The sequence below is a fragment of the Archocentrus centrarchus genome, chromosome 24 (genome assembly GCF_007364275.1).
Source record: "Archocentrus centrarchus isolate MPI-CPG fArcCen1 chromosome 24, fArcCen1, whole genome shotgun sequence".
In the NCBI taxonomy this organism is placed as follows: Eukaryota; Metazoa; Chordata; class Actinopteri; order Cichliformes; family Cichlidae; genus Archocentrus; species Archocentrus centrarchus.
The window spans coordinates 695,427-709,982 of NC_044369.1; the positions used below are offsets into that span (position 1 = coordinate 695,427).

At 44.3% G+C, this 14,556-nt stretch overlaps 1 protein-coding gene across 1 annotated transcript in view; it reads left to right on the forward strand.

Moving 5' to 3' along the window:
* Nucleotides 1-536: 536 nt before the first annotated feature.
* The window catches only part of nmbr (neuromedin B receptor), a 68,533-nt gene continuing 54,513 nt past the window's right edge, over nt 537-14,556 (forward strand). Inside the window, exon 1 of the mRNA XM_030722043.1 lies at nt 537-946. Coding sequence (XP_030577903.1) covers nt 537-946 — 410 coding nt within the window. The remainder of the gene's footprint in view (nt 947-14,556) is intronic.

Genomic DNA, 14,556 nt, shown 5'->3' on the forward strand with positions numbered 1-14,556 from the left:
ACCAGACTAACTGAATATAAAACAAGCTGTACAGAAACTGTCTTTAGCTGAACCTGCACTGGTGCAGTGAAGCGGTCACAGTGAGGAAGAGTGAAAGCTGCTCTCAGACTCTTCCAGTGAAACTGAACTAAAACAGAACCAGAACCAGACTGCAGCGGTTTGCACTGCTGTATTATTGCTATAAAGGAAACTCTGCCCCCCCCCCCCCCCCCCCCCCCCCCCCACACACACACACACACACTCCGACCCCCACCATTCTGATCCTCCTCTCTCTCTCTCACTCGCAGTCAGAGAGAAAGCGCGCAGTGTCATAGAAGTGCCTCATTTTCTTTACGCGCCTCAGTCGCCTCTCAGCCTCCAGAAGCTTGTCAGAGGAGCAGTTGGGAAAAGTTTCCTTCTCTCGCGGCAGGTTGTGCCGGTGTGAAAGCCTCCCCGCTGCCGCTGCGTCTTTACGCGCGAGCTTCTCTGCCCGCCCGATCGCCGGAGCGCTCCTCTGTGGATATTTCTGCGCCCCTCAGCAAGAGCGCACCCCGGCCATGGACGACGAGTTCCTCTCCAACCTTCCTCCAGAGGGTCTGAGCCCCAACTCCACCGAAGAGCCCGGCTGGTGGGCATCCTCCGACAGCGCGGAGACGGTGCACTTCGTCGTGCGCTGCGTCATGACCTCCGTGTACATTCTGATCATCATCGTGGGTCTGCTGGGCAACATCACCCTGGTGAAAATCTTCATCACCAACAGCGCCATGCGGAGCGTGCCCAACATCTTCATCTCCAGCCTGGCGGCGGGGGACCTGCTGCTGCTCGTCACCTGCGTGCCCGTGGACGCCTTCCGCTACTTCTCCGAGGAGTGGGTGTTCGGAGAGGCGGCGTGCAAACTCATCCCGGTCATTCAGCTCACCTCGGTCGGAGTGTCCGTGTTCACGCTCACGGCGCTCAGCGCTGACAGGTAGGAGGACGCTTTCCTGCCACTCTCATGACTTTTTAAGTTTTCTCTTTGAATGACCCCAAAGTTTGGCTGGAAATCAGCGGCGCACTTATTACATTCACATGAAACGTGAGAGACAGCTGCTGTTTTTTCAGTCACTGATATCAGTCAGGGACATTTTATAGTAATAATAATGTTGTCATATGTCAGCGCACAGCTGAACTTTCCTGCTGTCAAAACTAGAGTAACGAACATGAAGGGATTCAAACCAGCGGCACTGTGAGCGCATCAGTAACAGCTGATACTGAGGAGCGTTTTCAGAGTATATACTCTGGTCACGGTGCTGCATTCCTGCTTTAACATCAGGTGCAGAGTGAACTGAAATGACCCTGTTATGATACAGCATCACTGCTCTTTGTTCTCTTGGGTTTCCATATTTTATGTGTCATACTTTGGCCAGTTGGTTGGTTGTAATTTTATACTCACTGCTTTCATAATTGAAGATTGGCATAAAAACAAATGACCTGCTTAAATGTGCTTCACTATAAATAATCTGCCACATGCAGCTGATTGATTGGTTTGTGGGATGCTGTGTGTGGCTGCTGCTTCCTTCATATAAGAAGCTGGTCTGCATTAAAGTCCTTTTACTTTGATTATAATTAACTTTGGCTTCGCCAGCTTTAAGGTCTCCTCAGACTCCTGTTAGAACCTTTGACAGCATCCCGCCTCCTCCTCTTGGGTGCAGCTCTGAAATATCCACCGGTTTCTGCAGGACTCTGTGCTCTGACTCTGCAGGTCTTCGCTCTGTTCAGACTAACTCTGACCTGATTGCTGTGGAGCAGCTGAATGAATAACAGTTACATTTTCTATGTTCTCCCTGTGGGAAAATATTAGTGATACATCTAATTAGGCTGAGATGTTCAGCAATGGATGTTCTGTGGGAGGAGACGTTATTAGATTAAACTGCTGTAAAATGACACTGTGTGAATGTGTGGTTTATCTGGAGCCGCACACAAAAAGGCTCTGAGCCTTGTGTGCACAATGCAGCATAAATATAGCTGCTTAAGCTGATTTGTAGCACTGATTAGTATTAGATAATGTCCATTCGTGTCTGAATGATAGCAGATATGAAGGAAACGCTGAAGAGGACGAGAAAAGGCTCTGCAGGATTACAGCGCAGGAGAGTCGCTCTTCACCTTTTAATTAGTTTCACCATCTTTGTAGAGTGAAAACCTTTTCCAGCGCGGCCCACACCACCATCTCAGAGTGCAAAGCACCATGGTCAGCAGTTTCAAATCAGACAATGCACATATTGAAATATAGTTCATGCAGTTCTGCTGCAATGCTGAATAATGCAGACAGACTGACGGAGACCTGGCATTGTACTGGTCCAGGTTAAGAAGCAGTGCGGAAGTCTCCACTGCTGGCCTGACAAATTCATGAGTTATGTAATGGAGGAACCTGGAGACCAGGGGCCACTAAACTGTGTTTGTGTTATGTGTCATGGTTATTTTGTGTTTCTTCAGTCCTTGAATATTATTATAAGATCATTATGGGAGGAGCACTGGGCTGCCTCTGAATCAGTTCCTTTTCATTCACTCTTCTTGAAATTTTCATTTATTTGTAGCTTCTTCATTTTCTGGATGTTTTTGGTGCTGCTGTTACATCCTGAGCTCCTTTCACTCTTCTTTCCTTACACCTTCATCCTTTCTCTGGAATTACAGCAGAGCCTGGCAGCACTCAAACTTCATGCTCTTTATTATAGTAGGAATGTCTGAAAGGAAAGTATGGACATTTTTGGAAGAGCACGACCTGCCATATAACACTGTGGCAAGCAGGTAGAGGACTCCTCTGTCCTGCATTGCAGTCCTCTACCTGCCTGCGACGTGGAACTTAAATAACAGCTTTATTTGCTGAAGACACTGTGCGACACTGAGACACACGGAGACACTGACGGACACAAATGGACCCGACGAAGAACAAGGGGAAACGCAGACAACAAATACACAGAGGGAGTGGAAACAGCTGGAACAACACAGGAAGCAAAACTAAACACAATGGAGACAGATCAGGGAACCAGAAAAATAAAACAGGAGGAGGAAATAGAAACACTGGGAGTAAAGCTAAATACAGAACACAAGAGACGAGGGAGAAAGGAACCAAAGGAAACAGGAACTCAGTACAGATAACTAGAACTAAGAACATGATTCAGAAACTAAAACAAAGAATCAAAACCTTAAGCAAACTCAGAAACACATCTTTACAACAAAAGAATTTGAAAACACAAGAACACTGGGCCAACAGCCCAGGACCATGGCATGACCGGTATGTTGACAGGGATGATATTGGTCGATATGAACTATTAGTGGAATCTGCATTTATAATGAGCAATAAATGAAAATGTAAAACGTAAAGCACAGACGAGAGAAATATCTTTAAGCCATGAGTGTCAAGGTTGCCTAATTTGTCCACCGCAGGGCGCTCTGCAGCACACTGCAACACGTGTTTGGAACGCCACAAAAACAACAAGCAGCTGATCCAAATTGAGTCGCAACAATAAAACAAAGTTATTTTTAAATTCCATTGTCGTATTATCTTAGTAAGGACTCATAAATAAGTACACATAATAAATGTGATGGAAATCTGTTCATGTTTTGTGTTTGAAAGCAACAAAGAAAAAATATCAGCAGATATGTCAAATTTTTAAACCACCAAATAATAAAGTCCTCTATCAGCTGGGTGCAGTTCTTGGCTTAAGCTTACAACAATGAGGAGCCACACACACAGAAAGAGGTCTGGGCCCTTACAGCAGCTCATTCATAACATTAAATATGTATGATTGCTGCATGTTTAACATCTTCTGTCCAACTCTGACACCAGTCTACTATTCAGGTCTGTCCACAGATGTATAAGATGTACCTGCGCAGTGTTATTCATAAGGAGGAGGAGAGATGAGGAAGAGGAGCAGCTGGCAAGAAAGAAATCAGAAAATTCTGATTGAAAAGTTGAATCTGGTGGAAAGACAAGATTAGAAAGAGCATGTGTGAGAGAAAGCAGAGATACAGAATAATGAGACCGAGGTAATCGAAAAGAGCCAGAATGTGGTTTTGTTCCGTCGTGTATTCTTCCACCTGGTATAATGCACATGCATTTTCCCCAAATTAAACGTTTCTCATGTTTGCCATTCATATAAAACCCAGAGTGCTCTTTAAACTTTAATCAGTGTCCCAGCAAAGCACCAGCACAGGTTAAGTGCTTTGTGCTGCATGAAATTTAAATTGGTTAACTACACGATACAGAAGCAGAACAGTCACAGTAATATAAAGGGATTTTGTGTAAGATAAGCACTCTGTCCTGCCAGGCTTGGTCCAGAGATTGTCATGTCGGCCGGTGGAAATGGACCAGGACGGAGAGGCAACAGTTCACCGGAAACAAGGTTTATTACAAAAACAGATATAACAAGGCAGACGGGGGTTGTGAATAGTCTGGCAAGAATCTGAAAAGAGAAAGCAAACAGGGTCAGGGAGGAATTAACTAACTGAAAAGGTGATGGTCGGGGGGGGGTAGAAAGCTTACTCAGAGGGACTCAGGTTTAGTGACTGGTCGGGGACGTGACTGGCAGAGTGAATCAGGGCTGAGGATGTCCGTGGGGCAGGCGGGCGGAAGTGGGAGAGCAGGTGGCCCAGAAGACAGGCTCCGGCGTGGTGGAGGCTTATTTCGCCACTACGAGGGAAGGTGATGCTGCACGAGTGGAGATGATGAAGCAACAGGAAACGACACAGTAAATAACGGGTAAGCGAGGGTGTATTCCAAAACGCAAAGCAGCCTGGTTTACCACAGGGAGGATGAAAAATCTGGCGGCGAGTCAGCGTCTCAGCTCCTCCTAAATACTCCCGACCTTGATGACCACCAGGAACAGGTGTGCGCCCAGGCAGCGCTATGACAACAGAAAACAGCTGTCTGCCCCAACAGATCACCTGGAAGACAGACAAACTACACAGCCCACCCCAACCCACGACAGAGATGTTCGGAAGGATCAGAAGTAGATCAACATCACGGCTCCTTCATCACTCCTGCAGATGGAGCCGTGATGTCTGTGACTGCAGATCAGCATCAGGACCATCAGGAGCAGCTAAGTGTGATTACTCAAGCTGCAGAGGTATGGGTAGTTCTAAGGTTTGTGTGGTGCTGTGTGAAATGTGTGTCAGCAGGAGGAAGAGGCCGAGACAGCACTCTTGGTTACTGCTGCAAATCTAATCCAATAGTAATTTGCTGTGATGACGGCCTCAGGGATGAAATTTCTAAACTGCTCCAGAAGTCACACAGCTTTTCAAAACTATCTACCTGCAGGGCTGAACACCGATAAACCCTGCGCAAACTCAGGATGTGTTTGCTTTTCACCCTTTTTCCAAGCCCAAAACCATTGCCTGTACGCCTCAGGAACAAACTCAAGCCTTTAAAACAGTTCCTTTTACAGCGGAGTACTTTTGGACGAAGAAGAGTAAGCCTGGAGCTCAGATGTCAGCTGTCCACGTCTAATCAAATCAAGCCTATATTTCTCCACAGCCAGCTTGGCCTGTTCAAATCTCAAACTAGTACCCAAACCTGATAAAGAACAACCAGCAACAGGGGAACCAAGCTCCTCCTGAACAAGACACAAAATATCCTTTTCACTCAAATTTATTTTTAAGAGCACACAGCTTGGTGTTGACTCTCACTGTGGTATTGTATCACTTCCTGTTCCTGTTGTAGAGCACAGTCGTGTTATTGTGTAGCTCGAATTATCTAGATAACGGCATATTTAAAAATAAAATCTTCACATACTTTATCCAAAGCACTCTCTTTGCTGAGTCACTTGCAAATTATATCCACATTATTCACTTAGTGGGTTCTTAGGAATTTGCTAGCTTAGCATAGCTTTTAGCTTATTTCCAGCTGACAGGGCTGGGAGTGACCATCAGCATCAACATCAGGGAACATCTCGTATGGTGCCATGAGCTGATGCCACCAGAATGAACTGGGCTGAGTGAGAACAGGCTCTCCAAAACTAGACTGAAAAACCAGAGGTGTGTTGCAGTTTACTATGATTCTGTAAAATAAACTGGTTTGTGATTTTTAAATCTTGAGTCAAAATCTGCTGTCGCGTTAGCTTGAAAACTGTTGTTAGCAGTGCTAAGAACAGTCGGCTGTCGGTGGTTCTCCTGTGTGACGAGTGAAGAACGCTCCCCTGCTGAGGTACAGTGCCTTGCGAAAGTATTCGGCCCCCTTGAACTTTTCAACCTTTTGCCACATTTCGGGCTTCAAACATAAAGATATAAAATTTTAATTTTTTGTGAAGAATCAACAACAAGTGAGACACAATCGTGAAGTGGAATGAAATTTATTGGATGTCAAACTTTTTTAACAAATAAAAAACTGAAAAGTGGGGCGTGCAATATTATTGGGCCCCTTTACTTTCAGTGCAGAAAACTCACTCCAGAAGTTCAGTGAGGATCTCTGAATGATCCAATGTTGTCCCAAATGACTGATGATGATAAATAGAATCCACCTGTGTGTAATCAAGTCTCCATATAAATGCACCTGCTCTGTGATAGTCTCAGGGTTCTGTTCAAAGCACAGAGAGCATCACGAAGCTCAAGGAACACACCAGGCAGGTCCGAGATACTGTTGTGGAGAAGTTCAAAGCTGGATTTGGATACAAAAAGATTTCCCAAGCTTTAAACATCTCAAGGAGCACTGTGCAAGCAATCATATTGAAATGGAAGGAGTATCAGACCACTGCAAATCTACCAAGACCCGGCCGTCCCTCTAAACTTTCATCTCAAACAAGGAGAAGACCGATCAGAGATGCAGCCAGGAGGCCCATGATCACTCTGGATGAACTGCAGAGATCTACAGCTGAGGTGGGAGAGTCTGTCCATAGGACAACAATCAGTCGTACACTGCACAAATCTGGCCTTTATGGAAGAGTGGCAAGAAGAAAGCCATTTCTCAAAGATATCCATAAAAAGTCTCGTTTAAAGTTTGCCACAAGCCACAAGGGAGACACACCAAACATGTGTAAGAAGGTGCTCTGGTCAGATCTAACCAAAATCAAACTGTTTGGCCACAATGCAAAACGATATGTTTGGCGTAAAAGCAACACAGCTCATCACCCTGAACACACCATCCCCACTGTCAAACATGGTGGTGGCAGCATCATGGTTTGGGCCTGCTTTTCATCAGCAGGGACAGGGAAGATGGTCAAAATTGATGGGAAGATGGATGGGGCCAAATACAGGACCATTCTGCAAGAGACCTGAGACTGGGACGGAGATTTATCTTCCAACAAGACAACGATCCAAAACATAACGCCAAATCTACAATGGAATGGTTCACATATAAATGTATCCAGGTGTTGGAACGGCCAAGTCAAAGTCCAGACCCGAATCCAATCGAGAATCTGCGGAAAGAGCTGAAGACCGCTGTTCACAAACGCTCTCCATCCAACCTCACTGAGCTCGAGCTGTTTTGTAAGGAAGAATGGGCAAGAAGTTCAGTCTCTCCATGTGCAAAACTGATAGAGATATACCCCAAGTGACTTGCAGCTGTAATTGCAGCAAAAGGTGGCGCTACAAAGGATTAACGCAAGGGGGCCAAATAATATTGCACGCCCCACTTTTCAGTTTTTTATTTGTTAAAAAAGTTTGACACATCCAATAAATTTCATTCCACTTCACGATTGTGTCCCACTTGTTGTTGATTCTTCACAAAAAATTTAAATTTTATATCTTTATGTTTGAAGCCTGAAATGTGGCAAAAGGTTGAAAAGTTCAAGGGGCCGAATACTTTCGCAAGGCACTGTACTGTTAAGTTCTCAAAACCATTTCAGTTTTCATCAGTAAATACTACACGATCACTACACTACCCTCCTCTGGCTGTAAATCCTGTCATGTCCGTCCTCCGTCAGATGGAGCTAAGACGCTGGTGTCCCTGTGCTTCAGAGCAGAACCGCTTTTTAATTTATGCTCTCAGCGGTGCGACCTGCGAGCCGACTCAGGCTCTGCACACAGCAGCAACTCAGCAGCTGGCACCCCACAAACACTCAGGATGCACAGAGGTTTCTGTGTGTGTGTGTGTGTGTGTGTGTGTGTGTGTGTGTGTGTTATTTCCTATCTGCTCGTCATCTCATTACTCCTGACCAGCGATCACTCTGTGTCTGAAGAGCGGAGAGAAACCAGCTAATGCTTCCTAACCAATGAGACTCTGATGACGCATGAAACACGCCTTTAATTAGCTCTTAATAGTCTAATTCTCTGTGAAATATTCTGCCCTCTGACTCACTACCACTCGCCGTGGTAAGATAAAGCAGGGAGTCCTCTGTGCTTTAAGTCCAAGGTCAGCTCCGTCTGGAAACAAACAGTGGAGAGAAAACAAGAAAATGCCAGAACCTGGAAGTGTTTCGGGACGTAAACTGGAGCTGACAGCCACATCTCCCTCTGGGCGCCACAGGGACTAATGGGCTTCTGAAGTGAAATTCAATTTGCTTGCGACATTTATAAACCACATAAAGCAGCGTAACGTCCAATAAAGTGTATGTGTCGGGCCACGGGTGGGCATGGGAGAAACTCGGATTTTCAGATACGTGAAAATAAGCTGAAAATGTTGTTAGATCAATACAGCAAGCAGGATTTGGCTTTGTAGAGCCTGACATGTAAACTCGTCTAAAATCTATTAAACCCACATTTCCAGCTGTCTGATATGTGGCAGGGCTTGGTTGCAGATTTATAATAGGTCTTTCATATGGAACAACAGTTTGGAAATTAAAAAAATAAACACACAGGAATGAAGCTTGCAGCAGTTATCATTCTGCTGATCAGGAGGGAAAAGCTTCTGTGCTCTTAGTGGATAAATTCATACTTGGATGTTTAATTTATCCACAAAAATCCACTTTTTAATCAGACTCCACCTGCAGCTCATCACACTGCTCAGAACTATCGAGTTGATGTTAGGAGGTACAGTACTGTGCAAAAGTCTTGGGCCACCATCATTTCTTTATATTTTGCCAGGAAAATGGGAAACAGGTTTATTGAAACATGGAAATACAACCAATCAGATCCTTTTTAGCTGATTTGTGGATAGTGGATCCAAATCTGATGGTACTTTGTTCATAATTCCATCAGTAAGATCTCCAACAGCACTGGCTGAACTGCAGCCACAACAGCGCCTCCACCATGTTTTACAGATGATTGTAGACGCTCACTGTTGGACCTCTCCTGGCATCTTCTTTACTTATTGATGATGATTTGAACCAAAAATATGGATCTATCAGACCTGCTGTCACTAATGTTTGCTCCAGTTCTTGCGTAATGTGACAGACCTCAGCCTTTCCTCCGTGTTTCCCTTCCTTAAGAACAGCTTCCTGACAGCCATCCTTCCACTGATCCCATCTCTGATGAGGCTTCAGTGAACAGCAGATGGATCAGCTGAAGGTCCAGGTGCAGCTCTCTGGTCCTGTTTCAGGTCTTTGCTGGATTTGTTCCTGTTTCTGAAGGATGTGACTTTCAGATGCTGGTCATCTGCTGTAGAGTTTGTAGGCCTGACACTTGTTCTTTTGCCCTCCTCTTACCCAGTTTCAGATTTTTTAAGGACACACTGCACACCATGCTGAGATATGTCAGGTTTTCAGTTTTCAACTAATAGCTGAGTGAAAAAGCAGCCAATGTCCAAAGGAAATACTTTGAAAGATCTTCGGAAAGCTTGGAGAACGATTGCTCACGACCATAAAATTACAAACAGTCTGGCTCCTTGGAAGCCAAATATATTCACGAGTGGTGGCTTAAGACTTTTGCACAGTACTGTAGGGGTGGCATAAATTGTAGGGTTGCCAGTCCTGATCATCAAGGGGAGAGGTTCAATTGTTGTGAAGAAGGCTTCAGGGTACCAGAGAAAGTCCAGCAAGCACCAGGGCCATGACCTACAGGTGACTGAGCTGCAGGCTTGGGGCACCAGCAGTGCAGAGCCTCCTGAGGAGTGGTGGCAGTTGGTGTGAGTGCATCTGTATGTGCAGTGAGACAAAGATGTTTGGAGGATGGCCTCATGTCAAGAAGGTCAACAAAGAAGCCACTTCTCTCCAGGAGAAACATCAAGTATGTATATGTATATTATAGAGACATTTGAAGCAGCAAACTTTGTGCAAAGGAATATTTAAAACCTTTGGTCACAACTGAAGGTAGCAGATGACCAAATGTGCACACACGTGCACAGTGTTCAGAGACCCCCCTAACCTTTTTTAACATGTTCATCTGCATCTGCAGCCGTTTCTCTCAGACTGACCCGTCCATGAATGCTGTAAATGAAGCAGGGCAACAGGTTTGAATTAAGTCATAACGTGCTGTGATGATGTGTCACGCCTCCTCGAATAATGAACCCTTTGTTTGGCTTTGCAGTAAGTCAAGCAGGTTATGAATCAATCATGTGTTTGGTGGTTGAACATTAATAGAAAGTGGGAGAAATATATGAATTGAGAATGTGTCCAGTGGAAAAAGCTGCCGAGGAGCGTTTGTGTGGAAGGGTGGCTCTTAAAGTGAGCCCATCTGCTGCTAAGAGCCGCAATGAAGTGCTGCTGCATGTGAAGAACATCAGTGATGACCTTCAGACGAAAGTTTCTGAGGATTTTTTTAAACCAGCCGACATTTCACATGTGAGCTGAAGACACCACTGAGAAAAGAGTCAGAGAGACAATGAAAATGAACAGGAGTGAAAAACAGACGGCGTCTGTTTGCATTATGAGTGCCCGTTCACCCACAGTGAGATCATAAATCGCCACTTGAACAGATGAATGTTGAAAGGTCAGCATTTTGCTCAAATGTACTATTTCTTACAACTTATTCTGCTTTAATTATTCAGTGGGATCTCAGGGCAACTGCTTATTTTTACACCAGCATCCTAATATTCTGCACACTACTTTTATTTTTACATATAGGCAGTGTCAGCGCTCTGTGTGTTGGTCAGTCAGTGCAAAGATCTTTACTCTCTGTCACCATCAGTGATCACACGTGTGCATAAACATAGTGAGATGGGTCTGACTCTTCAGTGTGGAGCCTTCTGTTCAAATCACCATGTTTTCCTGAACCTAACCAGGTAGTATTTTTGCTCTTAAACATAACCTGTTGTCATGGTCTTTGGGTCTAGGACCCAGAGTTCTGAGTTTTGTGTCTTATTAAAGTAGTTCCTGGTTTGTTTCCTTATATTTATTCCTGGGTTTGGGGTTTGATATTTTATTCCCTGAGTTCCTGCCTCCCTTATGTTTCTGTGTCTGGTTTAGTCTTTGTCTCTGTGTTTGTGTAACATATTTGTGTGGGTCACATTTGGTTTCTTATGTATTTTGTGTATAGTTAGTCATAATGCATCAGTGTTTAGTCCTTTGTGTTTAGCATTTATATTGTCAGGCCCTCTTAGTTACCTGGTTCTGTTCTTGGTTGTAAGTTGCTGGATTCTGTACCTCACGTGTTTCCCGTTAGATGATGTTAGTTCCCTTTCCTGTGCAGTCTGTGTCTGTGTCGTCTGTTTTCTGTCTGCTTCCCTGTGTAGTTTAATCCTGCGTCCTCAGTCAGTCATGTCTCTCTTCCTGTCTTTGTGCCCTTAGTTCCCTGCCTGCTCCAGTGGATAGGTTGTTATTCCCTGTTGTTTTCCCGTTCTGTCCTCCTCTTCTCTGTTCGTATGTCTTAGTTGTGGCCTCAGTATTAGTGATTTCCTGTCTGATTTTGAAAGCCTCTGTGCCTCGTTTTTGGTATTTAGTTTTACTTCCCTCATCTCGTCTTCAGTGACGAGCCCCAGCTATGCCCCCACCTGTTTCCTCTCGTGACCTCACATGTATATATTATCCGAGCCTTTGTTCTTCATCACGTTGCCCCTCATTCCCCAGTGCTGTGTCCTGCCCGGGTTTTGTTCTCATGTTGCTAGTTTGTATTCTTGCTTCCAGCTCTGTGAATTCTGTTTTTGGAAAAGCCCTCAGCATTAAAGCTGCCTTTTTCAGTTCACGTCTCTCGAGTCCTGCATTCTGGGTCCACAACCGGCCTGCTTCACAGCATTTTATGACACCAGAGAATGAAATCAAAAGTAAAGCGTGAGGGTAAAAAAAGAAACAGATTGCAGTATGTGAGCCAGAGTCTTCTGGTTCAGCCTGTGACGTATGCAACCACCACCCTCCAACCTGGTCGCATGACCTTTGTAGGACTGAAGCAGGACTGTTATTTCTTGGTGGCCAATACTGTGCTGGATGGTGAGTTAAAACAAAATATTACTGTACACCTCATTACATGTCAGCTCAGACTTGCAGTTTCCGTTCCCTTTTTTAGTGTTATGTATTTAGTCTGATCCCACTGTCACGTGAAGAGATGCTTGTGCTCTGACTGAAGGTCACGGAGCTCAAGGAAGTGACTTGTGGAACAGAGTACATGCATGTCTGTGTGTGTTTGTCTGATACAATCAAGCTAAAGGTCAGTTCTTTATGTGAAATGCATGGGACCAGATCAAACCTGCACAATGTTAATGCAGCTGGAATCCACTTTAAACCCAGGGCTTGACCTTTGCATGCAAACTCAGAGAGGGAGAAGGGAAACACCAGCAGATCTACATTTGTACAGCATCTGGCTGTTGAAGGACGCTCATCCTCACTCTCTGAGTGTCGAGTTTGATGTCTTATCATTAATAATAATAATCAAGAAGAATGTTTTTTGTGTATACTTTGGTAACTGATGTAGTTTCTTATCCTGTGCTCATCCTTTTCCAAAAGTACATGAAGATCTGTCTGCACAAACAAGGCTATAGCAGATATCTGTAGGTTACAAAGGCTTGCAGGAAGGCAAACGTCCAAAAGCTTGTCAAGCAGGGTGGGGATCTTGTTGCGCACTCAACAAATTGAGTATCTTAGGGCTCAGTCACACAGGCCTCGAGACTTTGGCGACCATCTGGTAACCACCAGATGTGCATTCCCTGGCCGGTTATAAGTGGTTTCTGGTTTGCATGAACCTGGTCACAAAGAGGTCTGTAGTTCTGCAGTGAAAGCTTCCCTGTGATTACTGTGGACTCTAGCAGGCTGCTACAGTCGCCAGCAGTTTGCATAGAAGACACCATCTTGTCTGCAAACTTATGAACTACACACCAAGCAGTAGTGAAACTGAAAAGTGTGATGGAAACTGGAAATAGAGAATATTGACGTCAAAGTTAAAATTGCACCTTCTGTATTTCACCTTTGCTTTGCTCTTTTTCAAGTTTCACTACAGCTTAGTGAGTAAATTGCAATTGCTTGCAGACAATTTGGCAACCTATGGGTGACCATGACTATCTTTAGGTGACCAAAGTGACCACAAGGAGGTTTTGGGTCCAATGCCCTCTTTAGAGCTGCAACTAAAAATTACTTTGGTAGTTGAATAATCTGTCAATTAGTCGACGATTATTTCAGTCTTACCTCACCTGTTTAAGCCTGCCCACCTGTTAACATCACCTTGTTGTCTCTTCTCACAATTAAAATAATGACCCATAAAAATACAAGTTGGAAACTAATCAAATGTATTTTTAACATTATTGTGACATCACAATAAATATCAAATAAACAATGCACATTAAAGTGAATGCAGTTTTTATTTTTAAATGAAAATATAATGTGCAAATGAACAAAAATGGCCTCAGTCCAAAAGTTCAAATAAGGCTTCAAATTAAATCAAAAACCCAAAAAGTTTAAAATAAGTCCAAAGCAAAAGTTTAGAGATGATTCAGTTCAGACAGAGGTTTATTATTCAGAATGATATTAATGCAAGGAAAAAATAGGAGCCAGTGTAGCTGCTCCTGTTGTCCTTCACTCGTTAGCTCACATCACTGAAATGATGGCGCTTAGCTAACATCATCCATGAGAGCTCAGAAACATACCTGTACAAACATGAACAGGTATCAGCGACGCACTGACGTACATGCAGAGCTGACGTCACAGCTCCAGGGTTTTAAACTCAGCGCTGCAGCGATGCTGCTGGAAGGAAAGCTCTGCTCTGCATTCAGCTTTATTTTGGTTTCACACCTTTGACAGTCTGTCTCCATTTTCTTTCATTTTCTCCACCCTCCTCTCTGCTCCACCACCGTTATGCTGTTCACATTACGTTCTTCTTCGTTGGTGTTGTTGTTATTGGTCTCCATATCTTCCTGTAGTGTATTGCAGCTACAAAATCACATGATAAGCGGAACACACTAAATGGATGGGTTTTAAAATACGATGCTTCAACACTGAAATTCCCCGTTGACAAATTTTTGTAGTCGATGTGATCGATTACGTCCAATCGTTGCAGCCCTAGCCCTCTTTATGACCAATTACACTTGGTAACTGCCAGCAGCCTGCGGCAACCACTCATTAATGGGTTGGGGAACAAACAGTTTTCCCTAACAAACAGAAGTTGCCAGGGGTTCTCCAACTGGTCTCTAGGCCTGTGTGATTGAGGCCTTAAGTGGTGATTACTGAGGACACAGACAGCTGGAGACACCACACAGAATTAGTCACTCCTCTTGTAGTTCTTTGAAGGGCAGACTTAGCGCAGTGTAATGTAAAGTCTTCATGGACAAGTCTGTGCAGTTACAAAAAAGCTGCATGCATGTGGACGTCC